The following is a 20,368-nucleotide window of genomic DNA, read 5'->3' on the forward strand; positions in this document are numbered from 1 at the left end:
CTGTGTAAAACTCCCAGATGGTGTGTAGTGGTCTTCAGGTCAGAGGTCAGAGGTTAGGGCTAATTTATAGTTTCTGGTTCAGTGTTTCATCCGGCTGTGGACATATGGAGCCCTTCTGTCTGTGTCTGTGTGTGTGTGTGTGTGTGTGTGTGTGTGTGTGTGTGTGTGTGTGTGTGTGTGTGTGTGTGTGTGTGTGTGTGTGTGTGTGTGTGTGTGTGTGTGTGTGTGTGTGTGTGTGTGTGTGTGTGTGTGTGTGTGTGTGTGTGTGTGTGTGTGTGTGTGTGTGTGTGTGTGTGTGTGTGTGTGTGTGTGTGTGTGTGTGTGTGTGTGTGTGTGTGTGTGTGTGGCTAAAATGGTAACATGTCTGCATATTGTTGCCCTCTTTTAAAGGTCATTTAAATTTTAAAGTTGTGTGGTAGATTGCATTTAAACTTTTCAAATGTTTGGTTTAAATCTCAATCAGACAAGGCGGCAAATTAAAAAAAAAAAAAAAAATCAGCCAAAATGAAAGTAGCTGGTTACCTGGTGTGCAGCCTGTCACCTGCAGCTCTTCACCAACAGCCGACTGTGGCTGCTCCTGACTGTTCCATCACTTCCTGCAATATTTCAAAAGGACCCGCTGTCATAAAGTGCCAAAAATGATTGTAGAGTTGTTTCATGATGTTTTTGATTCATAATAAAAGTCACCAATTTCCCCAGTTAAATGCTTTAATGTGAAGCTGCAGCAGAAGGAAAGTTCAATATTAAAATCCAAACTTAATAAACACACACTGTTATGTTCAGGTAGCCTTTGTTCACCTCAGTGAGTCCACTACTTGTTGCAAATTGGTTTATACAGAAATAGTCTGTTATAATAGAAAGGTACACATAAAAATGGCTGCCTCCCCGACCATCCTGCCACATTAATTTAAATGGGAATGCCCTTTCTATCCAGTTCTATTTCTACGGCATGGACACATTTCCGTTAGTCCCCCAAAAGTATTGAGGTTGATACACAGACCTACTCATATGGCACGTGGTACAACATATCTGTTATCAGCTTGCCTGGACCGATGAAACACTGTTAAACTGTGAGCCATCCTGAGGATGAACCCAGTGAAGGTGACACTTTAACCAGCTGTTTATTTGCATAAACATTTGCAAAACTTGCAAAAATAAATGGCAGTTTGCAAAGTGTGATACCACTCAGTTCACGATGTTGATTTGTTTGTGTGAAATGTGAAATGGTGTAAGAGACACCTCACTCTATGGGGAGGTACTTTTTTAATCTTTGACTGAATCAAATACTTGTCATAGTATAACACAGTGGAGAGAAGTAATAATTCACTTTTATGTGGATTTGGATTTAAAAATGTGAATGCTGTTTCAAATAAATGGTAGGATCCAGATACATTATCTGTACTCAAACATTCATGCAACATTTAAAGTTGTACTCCCTAAGATTTTCATCTATTTAAGGGCGCACTCACACTGTCTGCCCGTACCGAGCCCCGTGCGCGCATGGTCCATCTTTTTTTTTTTCTTTGTCCAAACATGCACACATTAAATGACGTCAGAGCCGCCGTAGGCCTCGTGCTCGTGCTCGTACACGTGCGGATGCTCATGCTCGTACATGTGCAAAATGCTTTACAAAAGCGCACCTCTCCCAAACGGGCCGTGGACGGCCAGCTGGCCCAGCTAGGCGCGGAGCGGTTGCACTCACACTGGTCAAACGAACTAGGCCCTACCCGTAAAACCTGTTTTGGCCCGGTACAGGACAGTGTGAGTGCGCCCTAAATGTCTTTTAAGTTCTCATCTATCAAAGCGTGAGTTAAAACAATGGTGATTGATCACATGACCCACTAATGAAGGCACTTCTACTTGCCTTTTCCCCCCCCAGTATTCCAATATCCATGTCTTTGGTGACATTGCCTCTCTAGATGTATATAAGCCGCCATGTTAGTGATGCTGCTGACAGCGGTTGGTCTGTCGGCCCAGATCGCCACCGACAGTTATAATTCGTTTCATTGTAATCGGAAATCAGGAACTTCCAACTTCTGAGTCAGGCTTGTAGTAAGGGCAGAAGTGTAATAGGAACATGTGTGTGTCTGGATTTAAGAAGGTAACATATAAGGGAAGGACCGGAAGTAGAGAGGTGAATGTGTGTCAATACATTTTTACAAAAGAGCAACAATAAAAAGTCAACACGCATAGTGACTGTGAACGTGACAAGATGGAGGGCTCTGAAAAAAACAGGCTTGCCTGCAATTACATCTTACTGCCACAGAGGGTACGAGAAACAAGGTATCTCAATTCTTCTGGATCATGATTTTAAGATTCATTCAACATCCCAGTGTTTGCATTTTGTCCCCGGAGATTTTGCCAGCATCTTAAGAAGGCGAGACAACATTCCTGCAAACAAAGCATACTCCTCTCCGCCCCTGCCTGTGTGTCTGTATGTTGCACACATCCACACCAGTTTGTATGTGACAGTGTGGTCAAAGTGGGAGCGGTCAGCACTTCATTAAAGTGCAGCATTACTCCACTCACTCTCTCCCATACATACACATACGCACTAGGGCGCAGACCACTTCATTTAGTCTGAGAGATAGAAAGGACAGGCCCCAATGGATTCTTCCATTAATCTTTAATGAGCCCCCGGGCCTGAAAACTGCCCGCCTGCCTTGGCCTCTCCTTCTCCACATCCAGGAAACAAACAATGAATCGGCTGGAAAACACATGGGCCGCTCGTCCTCCTACCTACCTGCCTGCCTGCCTGTCTGCCTGCTAGCCATTAACCCCCCCAACTCAGCCCTGAATTATTAATGGGGCCATCTATCTCTCTGCTCGCCCAGCCCACTCCCACGGACGGGAAAAGGCGACGTCTCGATGTTGTGGTCGGCAAAGTGTGGCCGTGCCTTTCTGACTGTCTCCTTCTGGACTGTGGGGGGGGGGAGTTGAAGTAAAAGCTGATCGGTCCATCTGTCAATCAGACTGCTCAAGTCAGCTCAAGTTGTTGCTAATGGTGGAAAGAAGCCAGTCCTGTTTTCTTCACAGCTGATACCACACACTTTTGTTATTCTGTTCCTTGGTGCTCTTTTCTGTTGTTCTTCTCTGTGGGGAAACTTATGTGGAGGCAAGCCGTGTCTAAAGGATGCAAAAGAAAACAGCTAGCCTGTGTCATATGAACATAACCCCTGATTTAAACAGACCATGCTACATGAATGAATCATGCTGTGCTCCATCTGACTTATAGGTGCAGGGTAGGTGTACTGTGAACAAACAGGGACGTCACACAGGACATTGTCAGCCTTCAGACTCCTTTTTTTTGTCTTCTACAAAGAAAGCTTCTTTTACAGCACACAACGGGAGCAGGCTGTCATTGTTTGCGGAGCAGGTGGAAAACCTTTTAGCAGCAGATCGAGCAAAGAATGGAAGGCCAATGAAAAATCACTTCCATCAGCTGAGGTTCAAGCTTCATTTTCTTCTTTGAAACAGCGGTTTCTCCCAACCTGAGACATTATGTAGCTTCTCTGAAGTATTTGACAATTGTAGATTTTAGTCAATAGGCAATTCTTATTTTTGGAGAACTTAAAGGACATCTTGTCTTTTTAAGCTACTGTATTTTTTAAGCCAACACGGATAAAAAGTCCTAAGAGTGCTCAAACACATGTAATTCCATCACAACTAGGTAACTCCATCTGCTGATGAAGGTCATGTGATATGACTGAAAGCACCGTCGGGGTGGGCGATGAATCAAATTGTGTTTTTCAATTACGATTTTGGCTTCAAATGACATTGAAAACCTGAGTCGAGATAAAACGATGATTGCGCTGCGTTCCCTCTCACAATGATGCTCTCATCTTGTATTGTGTTATGAATCCCTGCCGTATCAGCGGTGAGTCACCGACTGGGATATGTTTAATATAGTGTTGAATATATGTTAAGGAGTTTTCAGTCGGTTATTTATGTACTCATATAAATTATTTGTTATATTTATTCATTTCTTTTTTTTACCTTCATTTTTTAAGTGTGTTTTTCAGTTGAATTATATTTAAAGTTCACGAAAATCCACCGTAAAAACAGTTTGGATGCTCAATAAATGCAGGACTCATCCACAGTTGATGATAATCTCAATATTGACAAAGATACTTGTGATACTTGAGATTTTTGCCGCTACAGGAGTAGAAGAAGTTTGTTTGCCCCACACTCCGTTGTGTTTGGAAAAGAATCAACAGGGTGTGTGGGTAATCGAGAAAAAACCAAACCACTGCATTAGATGGAGGCTGTTTAAAGTAATTGGCCTATTACCAATGCTATAATTATATTGTTACAGAATTAACAGTATGTGTTGACCCATGGCAGCTCCTATAAATGAATATGCAACGCTGTAAATGCATTCTTTACCACACACTTTTTACTGATAATTGTGTCTGTTTCTCTAATTTTACTTCCATCTCCAACACTTGCTTCACATTTCTCCTTTATTATCTTCCCCACATGCTTACACACACGATACCGTGAACAAACACACACACACACACACACACACACACACACACACACACACACACGTCTCTGTCTGACTAGAATAGAATTGTCAGTGTGCAGCCAGATATCCTCAGAGATGGTACGTATTAAAATAAAGGCTCTGTGAGATGCCTGCGTGTGCTGTGATGAATGCTCATCTCATTTGCTCTTCCTCAGATAGCGACTCCCTCTCTGATGTCCCCTGGCCTCACTTCCTCGTCTCCTGATAAATATTGAATAGCGTTGGATGTGTTTCTGAGGCTCTTTGAGTTGTTATTGTCTCTCTTGTCTGTTGGACGTTTCTCTTCATTTGGCCCCCGTTTCCTTTAGAATTTGTATGATTGTGTCTTTTTGTGATCGATCCACACATTAAACCAAAACAGTTCCCTTCATAAATGCTCATATTATTTTACACCTTGCAGTCAGAACGCAGTTCTGCTGTTCACCGGTCCGAGAAATGTCTTTTAAGAACCATAAGCTTCTATTTTCAAGTCTGTTGTCTAGGGATGTCGGGATTAACCCATCATTTTGCCATAACTGGGGTTAGATAACATCATAGTTTCATAATCGTCAGAATTGTAGAAGCTGTGATATCTATGGTGTCCTGATAACTGCGGTGTTGCCCTGTGAAAATGAATCTCACAATTGTTATTTGTGTTTGTGCGGTGAACTCTCCTCTTTTCGTGTATGCATGTAACACGTCAGAGGGAGCTCACATTCCAACCTTATATGCGACAAAAAACGCTTGAAGTCAGCAGCACTGGAGCATTTTGGATATCATCAAAATAACCAGGGAGTTGGTGTAGAAGATGGGTTTCCATTTTGCAAAGCTTGCCGTCTAAAAGTGACCGCAAAGGGTCCAACACTTTGAAAATGTACTATCATCTTCAAGCTCATCCACCTCTTTGTGCTCAAGATGGTAAAAAAAAAGAAAGAAGTTAAGTTGGTCCTAAGCTTGACATAGTTTCAACTCGTCTGGAGGAGTTCTAAACGGGTTCCAGTTTACTTTCTGATGTGTAGTAGTAACGTGGATGTAACTCCAGTTCTATGAGTAAATGCAGAATCATTTGACATCCCAACTGTTGTCGAGGAACAACAATGTTCTTCTTTACTGAGGCATTTGTGGGTGACTGTCCTCTTTTGGTGATGCAGACGTAGTTTGTCCAAGTGCTGAATGACAACAGGTGGAGTAGGAGCTGAAGTCCAAATTTTAATAACAGCATTTCTTCCTTTATTACATCAATGATGCAAATTCCTATTTTTATTCAGCTTGTCTGCCCAAATGTCCCATGTCCATTACTTATTGTTGCCTTCATAAAACGTTCATTTAAAAAAAAATAAATGCTAAGTTCATTTTTGCTAATGTAATTTCATTTGATTTTTCTGTGGATATACAAGACACATCAGATATTTACCTCCCTCGCGTATATGTCAAAATACGCTGCGAGTGAGGCTGTCGCAGTCTGCGCTTTTAGCTGCAGGAGACCATTTCTAAACAGAAAGACGGCAGTCAGAAGTCCTCGCACACTGTTTCTCACACATGTACACACTCAAACGCAGCCCTGTAGCTGTACGTCCTCCAGGCACCCAAAGTGTCATGGCAACCTTATGGCAGCCACGGTAACGGCAGGCTCATTTTCATACTGATGAGGCGACCGGTTGCTGGGGAGGCCTACGCTGCTGCTGCTGCTGCTGCTGCTGCTGCTGCTGCTCGCTCATCTCTCCTCTCCGGTGTCACCCTGAAATTTTAATGACCTCCTTTCTTTGCTTCTCATTTTTCTCCTCTTTGCTCTCAGTGGCCTGTCTGTGTGTGAGTGAGTGTGTGTATGTCCTGAGTCTCAGCTTCAGTATTCAAACAGACTAGGCATCCGGAGTAACACGAGGAGAACAAAGGCGATGTCATTTTGAATACGCATGTATTTTTACACCTGTGGAAGGCCTCCAACGATCTGCTCACCTTAGCTTCGTCAGCTAGACAGTTAGATACTTGAGTTTCTGAACGTTGAGGTAATCTCCCCTAATGTGAAGGAGACTACGGCACACAGCAAAGGTCATGATCCAGGTTCAAACCTACTTGTGTTGAATGAACATGTTACTCTCTGTACCGATTAAGAATCGGGGTAACGCTCTCTTTTTTGTGCTTTGTTCCAGGAGGACGAGGGCAGAGAAGAAGAAAACGGCAGGATCGAGCCGGTCGGTCGTGCAGACTCCTGCATGGACCACACCCCAGTGAGGTCACTAGAGTAAGTCCTTCAGCCGTGGATGAGCTTCCTCCCTTTCTACCTCTCTGTTTCCTCACGTGTCCTGCTGAAACTCAATCCCCTGCTCATCACATTGCTAAATATTTAAACTGTTTTATACAAAACGTGATGTCCGCCATTTGTGTAAAACTAACACCTCTTGATCTGAACACTCATAGTTGAATTACCTGTATTTGTGCAAAGGTTTTGTTTTATATTTTATGAATGACAGCTTATTTCAAATGGAGAGAGATTCAGAATGGATCCCATTTTTGTGTCGTCACGCCGGCATAGCCCACGAAGAAAAATTGGATTAGTACAACTCCTGTCCTCTTTTGTAGTTTTGGCCATCTTTCTTGCTTACCGTGCTGCGAATGGCTCATTAGTGAAACAAACTCCACATTTACACCACTGCTCTGTTCCTGAATTACAACTAACCTGTTCAGACTGAACCTTGGTCCATGAATCGATAAAAAAAAGCTTTCTTAAATGTAGCCCTTGAAGCCATTTTGCCTATTTGATGCATTTGTATGTGCTTGATGATTATTGCACTTTTGGGGTCCTATCTTCATGGAGCAATGCACTTATACGAAAGGCACTTTGCAAAGAAGCATCAGCTAAATGAATGGAATGGAATGGTTCATTGGATGCACAGCTGAGATAAAGCCTGACATTCAGCGCCTGTCACTATCTCCGCTATGCAATGGCTCCATTAGCTTAGCGCCGCCCAAGATGATTGTGATAGGTTCAAGAAATACAAACAAGCCGGATCGTTTTTTTCCTCCCTATCTCAGAATGATAAGCCAGTGTAGCCAGACCATACTTCAGTGCTGTGAAGTAGGTCTGGCAATGCGAGACTATTTCAGTCACGACAGTGTCTTGTTTCCAGATCGCTTCAACTGACAGAGCAGTTGTAACCAGTAGAACTGATGGCCAAAACTAGGAAGAATAACGCTCAAGTTGTCTGAAACTAGATTTCCCCTTCAAAGTTGACCCGGGTGAATCAGCTCTCTCCTCTCTTTCTCGACATAATGAGCACTTTAAAGGTAGACCAGCAGGGTCTATATTGTAATCCAGGTTTTGTTTGTAGAAAATCTAATTTCAACCATGCTTCCTGATTTACATAATTCTCTTTTGTGGGAGCAAAATGATCCTCGTCTCGCCATCAGAGCCCTCCCACGCACCAACCCATTCAGCGGCTGTTATTAACAACTGTGTTTTGTTCTGTTATTTTGCTTTGTTGCATGCTTCCAGTTTAATATGCAGGTATGGTATTGTTATTATTCCTATGATTTCCCAGAGACTCTGGCTTCTCTCGCCTCTTAGTTGTCAACAAGGGGCCCATTTTCCCCGAGCTAATCATAGTTATTTTATCAAAGCTGTAGGCAGATCAGATTTGGCATCTTGTAAAATGTGCCTGCGTAGATGTTTTACAGCCAAACAGACTAACAGGTAAAGAACGCCGCCTTGGAAAAGCAAATAGCTGTAACTGCGTTTTGTGCTTTTAAAGGGTCAAAGGATGTCGTAAACAATATTCATCCACATATAAATAGAATAAAAGGGTATACAGCTATCGGAAATGCATGTGACAAGGGTAAAGTAGGGTAAAGTGTCAATTTCTATGTCCTCACTGTCATTATTACGTCAGTTTTGCACATTTACGGTTTCTTGATTCCAGGACCAAGCACTATCCCTCCGCATAGACATTTACACTTGAACACGTATAAAACTGCAAGTCAAGATCATCAGTCATGTCAGACTTAAGTTGCTCTGTAGGATTGTAATTTTTCCACTTCTAAAACATACATTGCAGCATTTTGCAGTTCATGTGCATCCCTTAAAAATGCAGTTCTCAGTGTCCCATATTTCCTTTTGATTCAAGTCCAAATTTGAGTTTTCCTTGTTATTCCATTCCATGTGTTTGATTAATTCTGTTTTATTGACTTTCTTTGTCAGTCTTTTGCTTTCTGTTTTTATTTATTGATGTTATTTTATTAATGTTTTCATCATCTTGTTTCTTCCTTCATTATCTCATTTCCTTTTTTGTTTTTCCCTCACATGGTGTCACCCCTCTCCTCTACCCCCCCAACACCCATCCACCCTGGTCTCTCCCTCCTCCATCCGTCACCGTCTCCCAGAGACATAGTCAAACTGGTGGAGGTGTCAAACGACGGTGGGCCCCTGGGAATCCACGTGGTGCCTTTCAGTGGCAGGGACCGCAGGTAAAAGTTTCCAAAGCAGAGCCATGGTGAGGAGAGTAAAGGAGACGAGCAGGCTGACGTAGAGTCCACAGGGCCTTAAACACAGTTAAACAGGTCATAGTGGTTAAAATGGGTCTCCAATAAGTACGTCAACATTATTAATATATCTGACAGATATGTTTAGTGTTTAGATTTTGTAAAAGAAAGGGTTGCTGTAGCAGTGCACAGCACAAAACAGAACAAGCCGTGTTATTGTTATCTTTATATTGACGTCCAGCGCAACTCACCCCCTCTTTAAACTCCTGAGAAAAGACAGTTGTAGCCGCTGCTTAGCTCATGTCTCACCTCAAATGTTTTCAGAAAAACATTTTGTTGTACTATCGTGATATAAGGGAAATTTTCCAAACTAGCGGCTGTGTTGGTCTGGTTTGAAATCTCGGGGCAGGCAGCCCATGAAAGCGTTCGTCCAATCAGGTACAGCCATCGCGGTTGTTTTCTTTATCATAAGTGGCCCATCAGAGCTTTGTTGGATTTGGTTTCTGAAAAAGAAAAGGTCTGCAAAGGGTGCTGCATCACCTGAGACACACAAACACATGTGCATACCAGGCATGCCTCTCTGATGCCCATATGTAATCACTTCATCACTCAGGCAAACCTATATGCCACACACACACACACACACACACACACACACACACACACACACACACACACACACACACACACACAGCATCATGAAGCCATTTGCCAGTTTACAGTGATCAATCATGCTTGTTTAGGGTTTGCAGGTGACCGTCATATTTCTCTGTGGCTGCTGTCACATCAGCTTTACATGTTACAAAGGATACATTGAGCAGTGCACACAACACACATCTGCCTACAACCCAATCAAAAGCATGCGCACGCACTCAAACACACACACACACACGCACACAGCTGGAAACAAAGCTGCGAAGGAATTATAGGAATTTCACATCTGGTTTAAATATTCCCACGAGTTTTTGGAGGTTGTGATCCAAGTCTGCAGCCTTTCATAGTTACAAGAATCCAGTTAAAACCCTCAGTATAGTTAAGTGTAGAACATTGGTCAATGCATTTAAGGAAGTCCTTGTCTATTATTGAATGAATGTGCCAAAGACCAATGTCAACCAGTTTTAGGGAGGTCTAATGGTGGATATGTTTTTTAGTGCCAAGCTGTTTTTTGCCACCAGCACAGAGCCAGATGCAGCCCCACAAACGTCCCAACCTTCTTTATGTATGACTGTGCCCTGAGACTCACAAATACGATCAGTGACTACACTCCACTGTCACGCTTTATTGAAAATCAAGATCATATCACTTTTCTCACTGCCCGACTTAATCAACCTAAAAGCACATTTATAATGCACTTTTCTTTTATTGGGGAAATGTCAGGGTAGGCGTTAGCCTAAGATTAAGATGCCCAGCTTTCATCAGAGAAATAGCCCCTCCACAGCAAATCGTATTGTGCTCTCACTCAGATTCAATCAGTGGAATTGTCTCTGAACTTTTTCAACTCATGAACTTTCCTGCCCTCTCTGTAATCACATTTCCATTCATATTGAATTATAAGCCTCAGGCGAGGGCGAGTATTAAACCCTAAAATCAACCCAATTTACCTAGGCGACACTCGCTCATACTACCTCAGAAAAGCCTGGATACACACAGACACAGACTATATACCGAAGAAGACTAGATTAGGTTTGTGCCGTCTCTCCTACCCGTTGTTGATTTTCTTCCTCATGCTCGGATCTATAATCCACAAAGCTCCCTTTCAGGTGAAGTTAGCCTCTCACTGCGGCTGTAGGGGCAGGCATAAGCCAGTTTGCCACACCGGATTACATGGCGACAACGGTTTGCAGCTCAGCGCGGTTTAAGTGCTATGGCACGATAGAGCAGCCTGCTATCACTGTTTAATGGTGCTGGTTCCTGTCGTTCTCTGAAAGCACTTTGTTTATTTTTTGCTTAGAAAAAGGGACGCCGGAGTCCTAGGGGTTAGAAAACGAACACTTGCAAAGCATCGACCCCAGGCAAAAGTACAGTCGAGCTTTTCTACGTGTTGATTGCCTTTGAATAGATGCCTCCCACACACAGCCTCTAAAGCCCCCTGATGTGATGTGACTGCTTTCTCTCATAAGCCTCATTGGTGCCCTGATGATGCAAATGACAGGACCACACAGCAGACTCTTCTCAAGTAGAGCGTGATAAAGCAGAGGCAGCAATTAAGCATCATTCTGTTTTTGGAGCAAAAAAGCGACAGCGGTACACGACGATTCTTGCCACGCGATCACGGGAATGTTTGTATCCAGTATTGACTTTTTGTTAGTATCAATACAAATGAAGCCACAGAACAACAAAGCATTTATGGGGGAAAAAAGAATAAACTTATTTTTATAGGTCTCAAAGGCTGTGTGAATAGTATAGAGAGAGTACATGCGATTACTCTGGGATCTTTTTGGCAGGGTTTCTGAAGTGTAAGTGTGTTCAAAGAAAGTCCCAGTGATTAAAATTCCAGTCCAGTATTGTGCACTCTCCACCCCAGGTCTGGCCAAGCTCCAGCAAAGCAGCCATATTGACTTTACAGACACCATCTTGATCTTGTTGACTTGATTGTTTGAACCTTTCAGGACTCTTGGCTTGCTGGTCAAGCGTCTGGAGAATGGAGGCAAGGCCGAGCAACAGGGCCTCTTCCAGGAGAACGACTGTATCGTCCGTATCAATAACGGAGACCTGCGAAACATCCGCTTTGAACAGTAAGACAGCAGCTCGTGGGACTCCTTTCCGAGCTCCGGTTGTCCTAGGACTTCCTGTGTGATTGGCTTTTCGGACTTTCGCTTCTTCCCTCGTCTAATACCCACAGTCCTGATCCCTTCTTTTCGCTGTTATCCTCTCTCCTCGTACCTTCGTGACCCTTCTCTCTGCACTTCTGCCAGTGCACAGACTCCTCTGCTGCCTGTCACCGTGCTTAGCTAACCTTTCCCCATTAAACTCCTGTAGGTCGCACCCTCAATCGCTGAAGCGGTCTCTGCAATCCTCTCAGCCTTTATTCCCCTGTGTTTCAGTAACAGTTCTTCTGGACTCCCATTGTAACACCTCTGTAGCCCTGTGGAAGGAGTGGGAATGAGGCTCCTGACATTCACCGCCTCTGCTCTGTTCACATGCTTTCATTACCTTCCTAACCAAATCCACCCACTAACCCCCCCTTCATCTTTTCTGTATGCTACATACCTTCATGCTGTTTGATTTGATTCTCACCTGTCAGCATAAATGTATACTAAATACACTGATGTTTCCAATTTCAGTATACAATGCATATGTGATGTAGATATGTGAGCACATACGGAGATATTTTGATGATGCATTTCTGCCTCATGGGACTTTACATGCAGTTATCTAAAGGGTCTGTTCACCCAAATTATATATATATATAAAAAATAATATTAATATCAAAATGATCATAATTTTCTTATTACCTCATATCTAGCTAGTATCTAGCCCTGCAGATAGTTTTGGTGTGATTTGTTGAGGCTTGAAGTCTCCACACCAGTACTGCAGGGATGATATATTTTTGTCGGCCGTCCTTGTGAGCATTGTCCTGGATTCCTCGACAAAAAGTCAACAGGTTTTTTTCTTTGGATTATTGCAGAAAAAAGCTCTGTGGGGAACAAAAGTTTATGATATGTACACGTTTTGAAGCATAAATGCAATCACCAGAAGTAAAAAGCTAAAGTTAGGCTATGAGCGAACTACTCTATCCACTAGCTCCCAACTGATTTCGCTTGTACGGTGATTGTTTGTAGTCTCATTTAGCGGCTTGTTAGCAACCGCCTTTTTAAAGACACGTACAAGCTTCAAATTTCACGAGATGGGATATTTACTGACGTTTTTTATGTCGTAGAACAAAATGTTAAAATCTCTCAAGTCTGTGTTAACCACTGAACATATTTCAGGCATCTAACCAAAACCCCATTTAAAAAAAAAAAAGGCACTGACGTCGAGACGAGGGGACTAGAAGTGCAAACATGCTAAAAACATTTTCAACATTCACACCTATGTTGGAGTGGAGGCAGAAGTAAAGGTAGTAGGCAAACAAACCAATCACTGTGAATGATCACAAGTGAGAAATCATGTAATGTGGTTGAACCAACCCTTTAATCCTGGTCAGGTTATGATGTCCCAGCAAACCCTGCTGTTGAGCCATAAGTCAAGCAATGAATGGGAATTAGGCACAGTGTTGTTACAGGAGCAGCAATGGTTGCTCTTGTTATTTAACAGTATTTTTATAAGGGAGCAGATTACGTCTCGTCTGCTACTCAGTTCAGCCTGAAATCATAAAGCTGTCGAGACAAGACCAACAGCGAAGGTTATTAGTGGCTGGGAAAAATAGGCCTGGAATTTCACGAAGAATTCTCTGGGTGTGGTGGTGGTGATGGGGGGGCAAGTTTAAGTTGTCATTTAGGGGGGTGGGGGGCAAGTGTAAGTTGTCATTTAGAGGGGTACGGGGAGCAATAGAAGTTCTTGAGCATTCTCTAGAACATCCGTGCAGCTGTTGGGGCGAGGGAAAGGGCCATACCATAATCTGCTTTATTGAAACAGGTGGTGATAACAAGGCTCCACTGTTATAGGGTGCTGACAGCCAACATAAGTTTCCACTCACACCTACTGTACATGAGCTCACACCGAAAGGGGGTTTAAAAGAGGATTTTCTGCAAACTCTCCGACAGATAGAGGGCTCCTTTATCTGGAGCCAAATGAGGGGATTATGTGATGGAGCTGTGGGGTGTGGTTCAGTCTCTTTTTAGAGCTGCTCACGCTGGCAATAAGTATTAATTAACATGTCAGAATTTTCAGGTGGGCGGAAATGGATTTTATATTTATAGCATGGGTGTGTGTGAGTGAGTGGGTAGGTGGGGGTTCATCAGGTGGCAGCTCATAAAAAAGATATTTAGAAACCGCTGAATAATCCCCTTTTCAAATCTCTTCCTCTCGCTCTTTTTATCCCAGAGCCCAGAACATGTTCCGTCAGGCCATGCGCTCTCCTGTCATCATGTTCCACGTGGTGCCGTCATCGATGAAGGCCCACTACGAGCAGATGTCCCACGCCGAGAGGAACCCGGCGTACTCCTCGGGCCGTTTCAGCCCCGACTCCCTGACTGGCAGCACCCTCTCCGGCTTAGACCACGCCCCACAGAGGATGTCCCGACACGGTTCCCAAACTCACCCACACTCCCATCCCCATCCCCATCCTAAATCCCATACCCACCCAGACCAGACTGACGGCTACCCCCCTCTGACTCACCCGGCAGTCTCTGCGGCCAAGCCGCCGACAGGACACACCCCCTCGCCTCAGAGGGGGCTAAACTCGACGTCAACAGGAGGATTCACCAAAAAAGTTGGGAGGAGGCTCAACATCCAGCTAAAGAAAGGTGAGGTGAAGAAAGGCGTGACAGAGAAGTGCTTTAGTTCCCAGAGAGGCTGCAGTGCTCAGCTGAAACAGGTTTTAACTTCCAGAGTTTAAATGAAACAGTGCTATTGGTCTAGTTCTTGGAGGGCACAAGAAGCAGTTTTTTTGCGATAACGATATTATATCATGGTATTACAAAATCAAATAGGATACAGTGTAAGGGAACAACATGTCAGAAAAAACAATGGATGTGTCCATTGGTTCCAAATAGGAATGAAAATGAGATATAGGCCTACATGTGTTTTGTGTTATTGTAGTTTAATTCGTAAATGTAATGTCATTCATTCTCTGTGATCGATTAACTAGTGGACAGTCTCCCCTCTCCATTCCCTCCCAGCTCTGTCTACTTTCAGAGCTCTGTGCAGCACATTGATTCCCTCTTTGCTCAGTTCTCGCTTACTCCCTCTCTCACAAACACACAATGAACCGGTATGTGAATGGCCTAGTGTCTTTGCACACTTTGAACCAAAACATGACCATGCACGTTAACTCTGAGGATTTGGTCTGTTTTTGTTTTTTTTAAACAATTTTTTTTTCAGCAGTTTTCAAGGCTTTTATTATATTGGACGGACAGGAAATAGGGTGAGGGGGAGACATGCAGCAAAGGGCCTCTTTACATGGGGCGGCCGTTGGCTCAGTGGTTAGTGCAGTCGCCCCATGTAAAGAGGCTGAAGGTCCTCGATGCAGCGGCTGACATACAGTATTTCAGGCTTTAATGAAATGAACAGGAAGCCAAGGGCTGACAAAGAAAATGGAGAACACAGTGATGTGAGAGCCCACATTTATTTAGCGTGGAGGGTCTACCACTCGGCGTTGCTTTGGTGCATCTCGCATTTCTCTGTCTAATCTGAACATAAACTGTCCGTAGACTCTTTAGACCTAGAAAAATGTTTGGAACTTCCTTTACTTCATTGTTTTTGTGGAAACATCGCAGTGTCTGCGTGATGTATTACTCATTTTGTTTTTTAAGTATCATCTGATTCTTTCCAGAGGGTCTGTAAAGAAAAATCCTCATGCTTTGCATTCCTATGGCTTTCAGAAATGCGGGGGATTCTGTGTACATCTCTACTGTTTCCATTCCAACCGTAGATTCCAACTGAACAAACAAGCAATTTCCCTATTCCTGGCACGTCAAACACAAGTGTGGGGACAATGATGTAACAGGCTCAAAAACATGCATGAGTTTAGCATAGTGATGTGAGCAGCGAACACTGAACTGTGCAGAGTCTGGAAGGTGGAAGCCATGCTGGGAGTAAAAGTTTGGGGACATCTCCTCAGTACAGGCTTTGACTGACAGCTGGCACAGGTGGTGCAAACCTCTGCCAGCAGGATACCAGGTGTCGCTGCCAGGTCTCAGGGCCAGGGAGCTCGTTGCTTAGCAGCCGCTGGTCCCTGTGTGCTGTCAAATGCCACGGCAAAGAGTCTGACAGGGCTGCACCATATGTCTGTTGAAGTTCTCACCCAAATCTGTTGCCCTCTCTTTGGGCTCGAATCAAACCAGATCATAAAACATAAAAACACCCAGCTGGTTGTTGCATATTCTATCCCGGCTGATAGCTATTTCCACTTGTTCTCCTCACTCTCACATCTCGGCTCATGGTCATAATACCACAGAAAAACACTGCATTCTGTGCATGATATGCCAGGAGATCTGTTATGTCCTCAGTCAAAGATGTTATCTTTTCCCATTCCACCTTTTGTTTGCTGTTGTCGGAGCAGACATTTGCAGGGATTAACAGCGACTCCCAAGAGGCTCTTTGGCTCAGCTGGGTTGTTTTGAGTACCGACTTAAGCCCACAGTTTTGAGCGCAGATTAAACTCCTGCTTTTGTTTATCTGCTTGAATTAGACAACGGTCTCGTTGCAAATCCCGGGGAATATCAAAATCAATCAATCAAAGAATCCCATTCTGCACAGGAAATTGCTTTGGTATGTCTTAATCAAGCTAATGGGACTTTTAAAGATCCTCCTCCCTGTTTAAAGCCAGGAACACCACAGGCATTTACCGGCGACTGTAACACCGCACTTCGTCTGTCGGCGGGAAGTTGATTGGCTCATCAATGCAGCAGATTAGGTAGAGGATGTGAAAGAGAATTGCTAAGTGTTCTGCTATTCTTTGCATCAGCTCAGGCAGACAGGCAGTAAGGATTAGGGCCAGTACTCTGATACAGCAAAGATGCTTGTTTTTATTCTTATATTAACCTTGTTTTACATTCTTACACACACACACTGTCACTTGCAATACAGTAGCTGTGTGAAACACATACATGAAGCAGCCTGGTCAGAGCTCTCAGAGCCCAGGATATGGCCAGGTGTAATGCTTGTGGAAAAGGAGGATATTGAGTGTGTAGATCAGGAGCGTGTTGAAAGTGGTGGATGTGCTGGTATAAAACAAAGACTCCTTAGTTACCCTTCATTACTTTAGACAGTGTAATGTTCTTACCACTTGTTGTTTTTCCACTTCCTTGCTTCAATTAAATATCGGCAAACATATTAAAAGTCTTCAGGCTGAACTTACTTATTGGAACAATGTAATTGCATGTATGATGATTATTATGATATTGGCTTACGTCTCTCTTCTACCCTTTAAAAGCATTCTGTTGTCTCGCCTCACAACATGCTCTGTTTTCTTTGATAATTCACTATAAATCAATTTGAGCTCTCTGCTGACAGGATGCACAGTTTCTTTTAATTTCCTGTGTTTAAATAGGAAATTGTCTGTCTTTTGTAATAGACCCGTGTTCCTAAGACTTCATAATGGTACACTCCTAAGGGGCTGCAGGCAAAACTTGCAAAATGCACACAAACAAAATCACATCCACCCATGTAAACATAGATTAATAAGATCATTAAACTACTTCCTGGCCCTTTTTTTCCACTGTCCATTTGCTCAGACCACGCTGATCTTTTCACTCACGCATTTTGCCAGGATGACACACACACACACAGAGACTCACAAGGTGAAAACAATACGGGCTGGTAATCATCAAATAGATGGAACTCGACACTTGGTTGAGGGACTACATGTGGGTTGGGCGGGGGATACTATTGGTGGTACACTTCTTGGTTTTGTTTGTTATAAAGTGGCTGTGTGATTTTGGAAGGAACGATGTTGACAGCAAGAGGTTGTGCCTCACAGCTAAGAGGATAGCAGTTTGGAGTCTCCGTCCGCTCAAAGGTTAGCTCTGTCCACACTGAGCAATTCATCGATGGTGCAAAATCACAGAGTGCTACTGGAGTGAACTCTATGTAAAGGAAAACGTTTGCTGGTATCAGTGTTTCACCCATACAATGAGAAGCAAAGGTTGTAAAATTGACCGGACGCTTTGTCTCAAATTTTCCAAACATAGAAGGTTGTCTTTTTTCCAACACAGTGACATGCTACTGATTACTGCAAAGCAAACATATGATGTAATTAATCAATACCAGCAGAGTAAGAAACGTAATCACGCATTTCGCTTGAGCTGCAGGGGTGCAGTGGGAATTGAGGAGCTTCAGCTTGTGCATCGAGATTAAAAGCGGATTCCATCGTCAGACCTTGCGTCTTACTTCTTCCTTACATCTCTTCCCACAGGTCCTGAGGGACTCGGCTTCAGTATAACATCTCGGGACGTTCCCATCGGAGGCTCGGCACCCATCTACGTGAAGAACATTCTGCCTCGGGGAGCTGCCATCCAAGATGGCCGCCTCAAGGCAGGCGACAGGTTGTTGGAGGTGAGCGAGTGGAGTTGATGTGTTCACTCAGTTTGATCTACGATGGTTGTCGGTTCTCGCAAAACCACGACTATGACGTGTCACAGCACGAAGACCCTCACATTTTGAATCAATCAAAAGTATGTGTCATCTGACTGGTTCAATGTGTGATTCACTTCAGGCAACCGTTCGTATGGAAATTGAGCATCCTGGAATAAAATGACGCAAGACAGAACCACGTTGGAAGTTGCTTTATCCAACCTTGCAAACTATTTGCATGAAAGATTCCACTGCAACACTGATTCTATGGTGTTACTGCACACAACTTTGAATCCTTTGATCCACAGGTTCATTTTTGTATGCCTCTGTGCCAGCAACAGCTGTTGCCAAAGTAGTTGGTGGAGGCATACATTTTGAACTAGTGATGAAATTATTAGTTGATCACTATATTGGACCACAACTTTGATTTAAAAAGTGAGGGTTCCCATCAAGTGATTAATCCGTGCAGCCTATTTGGAACTAAACCCAGTCACTGTCTCATGTTCAGGTGAATGGAGTGGACCTGATGGGGCGGACCCAGGAGGAGGTGGTGTCTCTGCTCAGGGCCACACCCATGGGCGGGGCTGTGGGGCTGCTGGTTCTACGGCAGGAAGACACTTTCCTCCCTCGAGATGTGGTACGTTTGTCATTCTCCTGCATCTTTGGAACATTCCTTCAGCTCTCCATCCTGTCTGCATCATACACATCATGACATATACGCCGTCTCCCATGTATGGATAAATATAGATTATGAGCATGTGCTCACGCATATGTGTGAGAATGTGTCTGTGTGTGCTCTTGTGCTGTCACGAGTGCTGTTAATCCCCACAGCAAGTGCTGCGTTTTCTTCTCATTTCCCAGCTAACACAACACGCTAGCCGAGCATGCAGATTGATTGTCCCGCTCGCTGCACTCCTCTCTATTACCAAGCCACGGCTAGCCTCAGAGGAAACCTGTAGAGCTCAGTCTTTTCTCTTTATCTTCTTCACCCTCTCCTTTTGCTTTCACTCCGTCTCTGTCTTTCTTTATCTGTCAGCCTCCCTTCCAAGTCCTTTCCTTCCTCTATCACCACTTCCCTTTCTTCCTCTCGCTTTGTTCGGTTGCCTTAGTCTCTGCATTTCCATCTCTCTCGCTACGTTTTGCCTCCAAGCTGACTTACTAGATTGATGAATGTGGGGGTGAACAGACAGACGCAGGGCAGGTAAAAGGCAGAGAGTGAAAAACACACTTGGCCTGAATATCAATCAGGCAAAATCCTCACACATTACATCGTACAAACAGCAATACAAATCTCTGTGTGCTGCCTTTAGATGCCGTCACTCAGCACACAACTTCAGTAATCCATGCAAACATTAATTCAACTGGTAGAACTGTTTGCTTTCCTCAAGGCGGTGATTTTACATAATGCCACATGTTATACTGATTTATCTTTGCAGAAAATCAGGTTTGATTTAGTGCACATCTGGTCCTACCTCAAAGTTGTTTGATAAAGAAGTGAGCTCGTAATGGCCGAAGACGGAAAAACAAGGCAGCAGAACACGGATTCTGAAGTAGCATTTTCTGCCGGCGTTAGCAAGCTTTAAATCTCTGTGTTTACTCCTTTACACATCATCAGTTAATTATTCTCCGCTATCTCTCTGGCCCCACTGGCTGACTTTAACACTCATCCTATCGAGAACATAAGTTATGGCTCAAAACCAGACTTACACCCCCCTTCTATTGTCATAAAATGGTCTCTTCCAGCACCCTCAGCTGTCACCGGGGCCATTAGAGGCACAAACACCCATTCGCTTGCAAGTGCTGTCAATCAAATGGCTGATTGGTGACAATTATCCCAGCAAGGCATGCAGAGGAGACTATCGGCTGACTGTCGCCACGAGCGAAGTTGGATGAGAGAAGCTGCCACACTGGTCGATACTCATCTCTAGATTAGAGTGAAGCTCTGCGTCCGGCTGACTCTGTGCAGTTGGTAGTTAGATGGTAGGATTTATTTGATGTGTGCTTATCAGCTGTAGAGGGTGATGTGAAAGAGTTGAGATGGGACTTGAGGGAGATGAGGTCCAGTGAACAAAATGAGCAGCTTCAGTCTTAATTCAAAGCTGTGAGCTAAGCTAAGCGGTTTTTTGTGGGGGTTTAGAGATAAGGGAGAGTAAACAGCATGTCAGCTAAGAGAAATACAACAAAAACATGCATTATATAACAATG

General features: G+C 43.7%; 1 protein-coding gene across 2 annotated transcripts in view; it reads left to right on the top strand.

Annotated features, from left to right (window-relative positions):
* pard3ab (par-3 family cell polarity regulator alpha, b) overlaps window positions 1-20,368 on the top strand; it is a 262,720-nt gene that overhangs the window by 123,379 nt on the left and 118,973 nt on the right. For both annotated transcript variants that reach the window (XM_083928368.1, XM_083928369.1), the window contains exons 6-11: window positions 6,661-6,752; window positions 8,888-8,971; window positions 11,596-11,721; window positions 13,973-14,394; window positions 18,006-18,145; window positions 18,672-18,800. In XM_083928368.1, coding sequence (XP_083784494.1) covers window positions 6,661-6,752; window positions 8,888-8,971; window positions 11,596-11,721; window positions 13,973-14,394; window positions 18,006-18,145; window positions 18,672-18,800 — 993 coding nt within the window. The remainder of the gene's footprint in view (window positions 1-6,660; window positions 6,753-8,887; window positions 8,972-11,595; window positions 11,722-13,972; window positions 14,395-18,005; window positions 18,146-18,671; window positions 18,801-20,368) is intronic.

This window comes from Echiichthys vipera (genome assembly GCF_963691815.1).
Source record: "Echiichthys vipera genome assembly, chromosome: 15".
In the NCBI taxonomy this organism is placed as follows: domain Eukaryota; kingdom Metazoa; phylum Chordata; class Actinopteri; order Perciformes; family Trachinidae; genus Echiichthys; species Echiichthys vipera.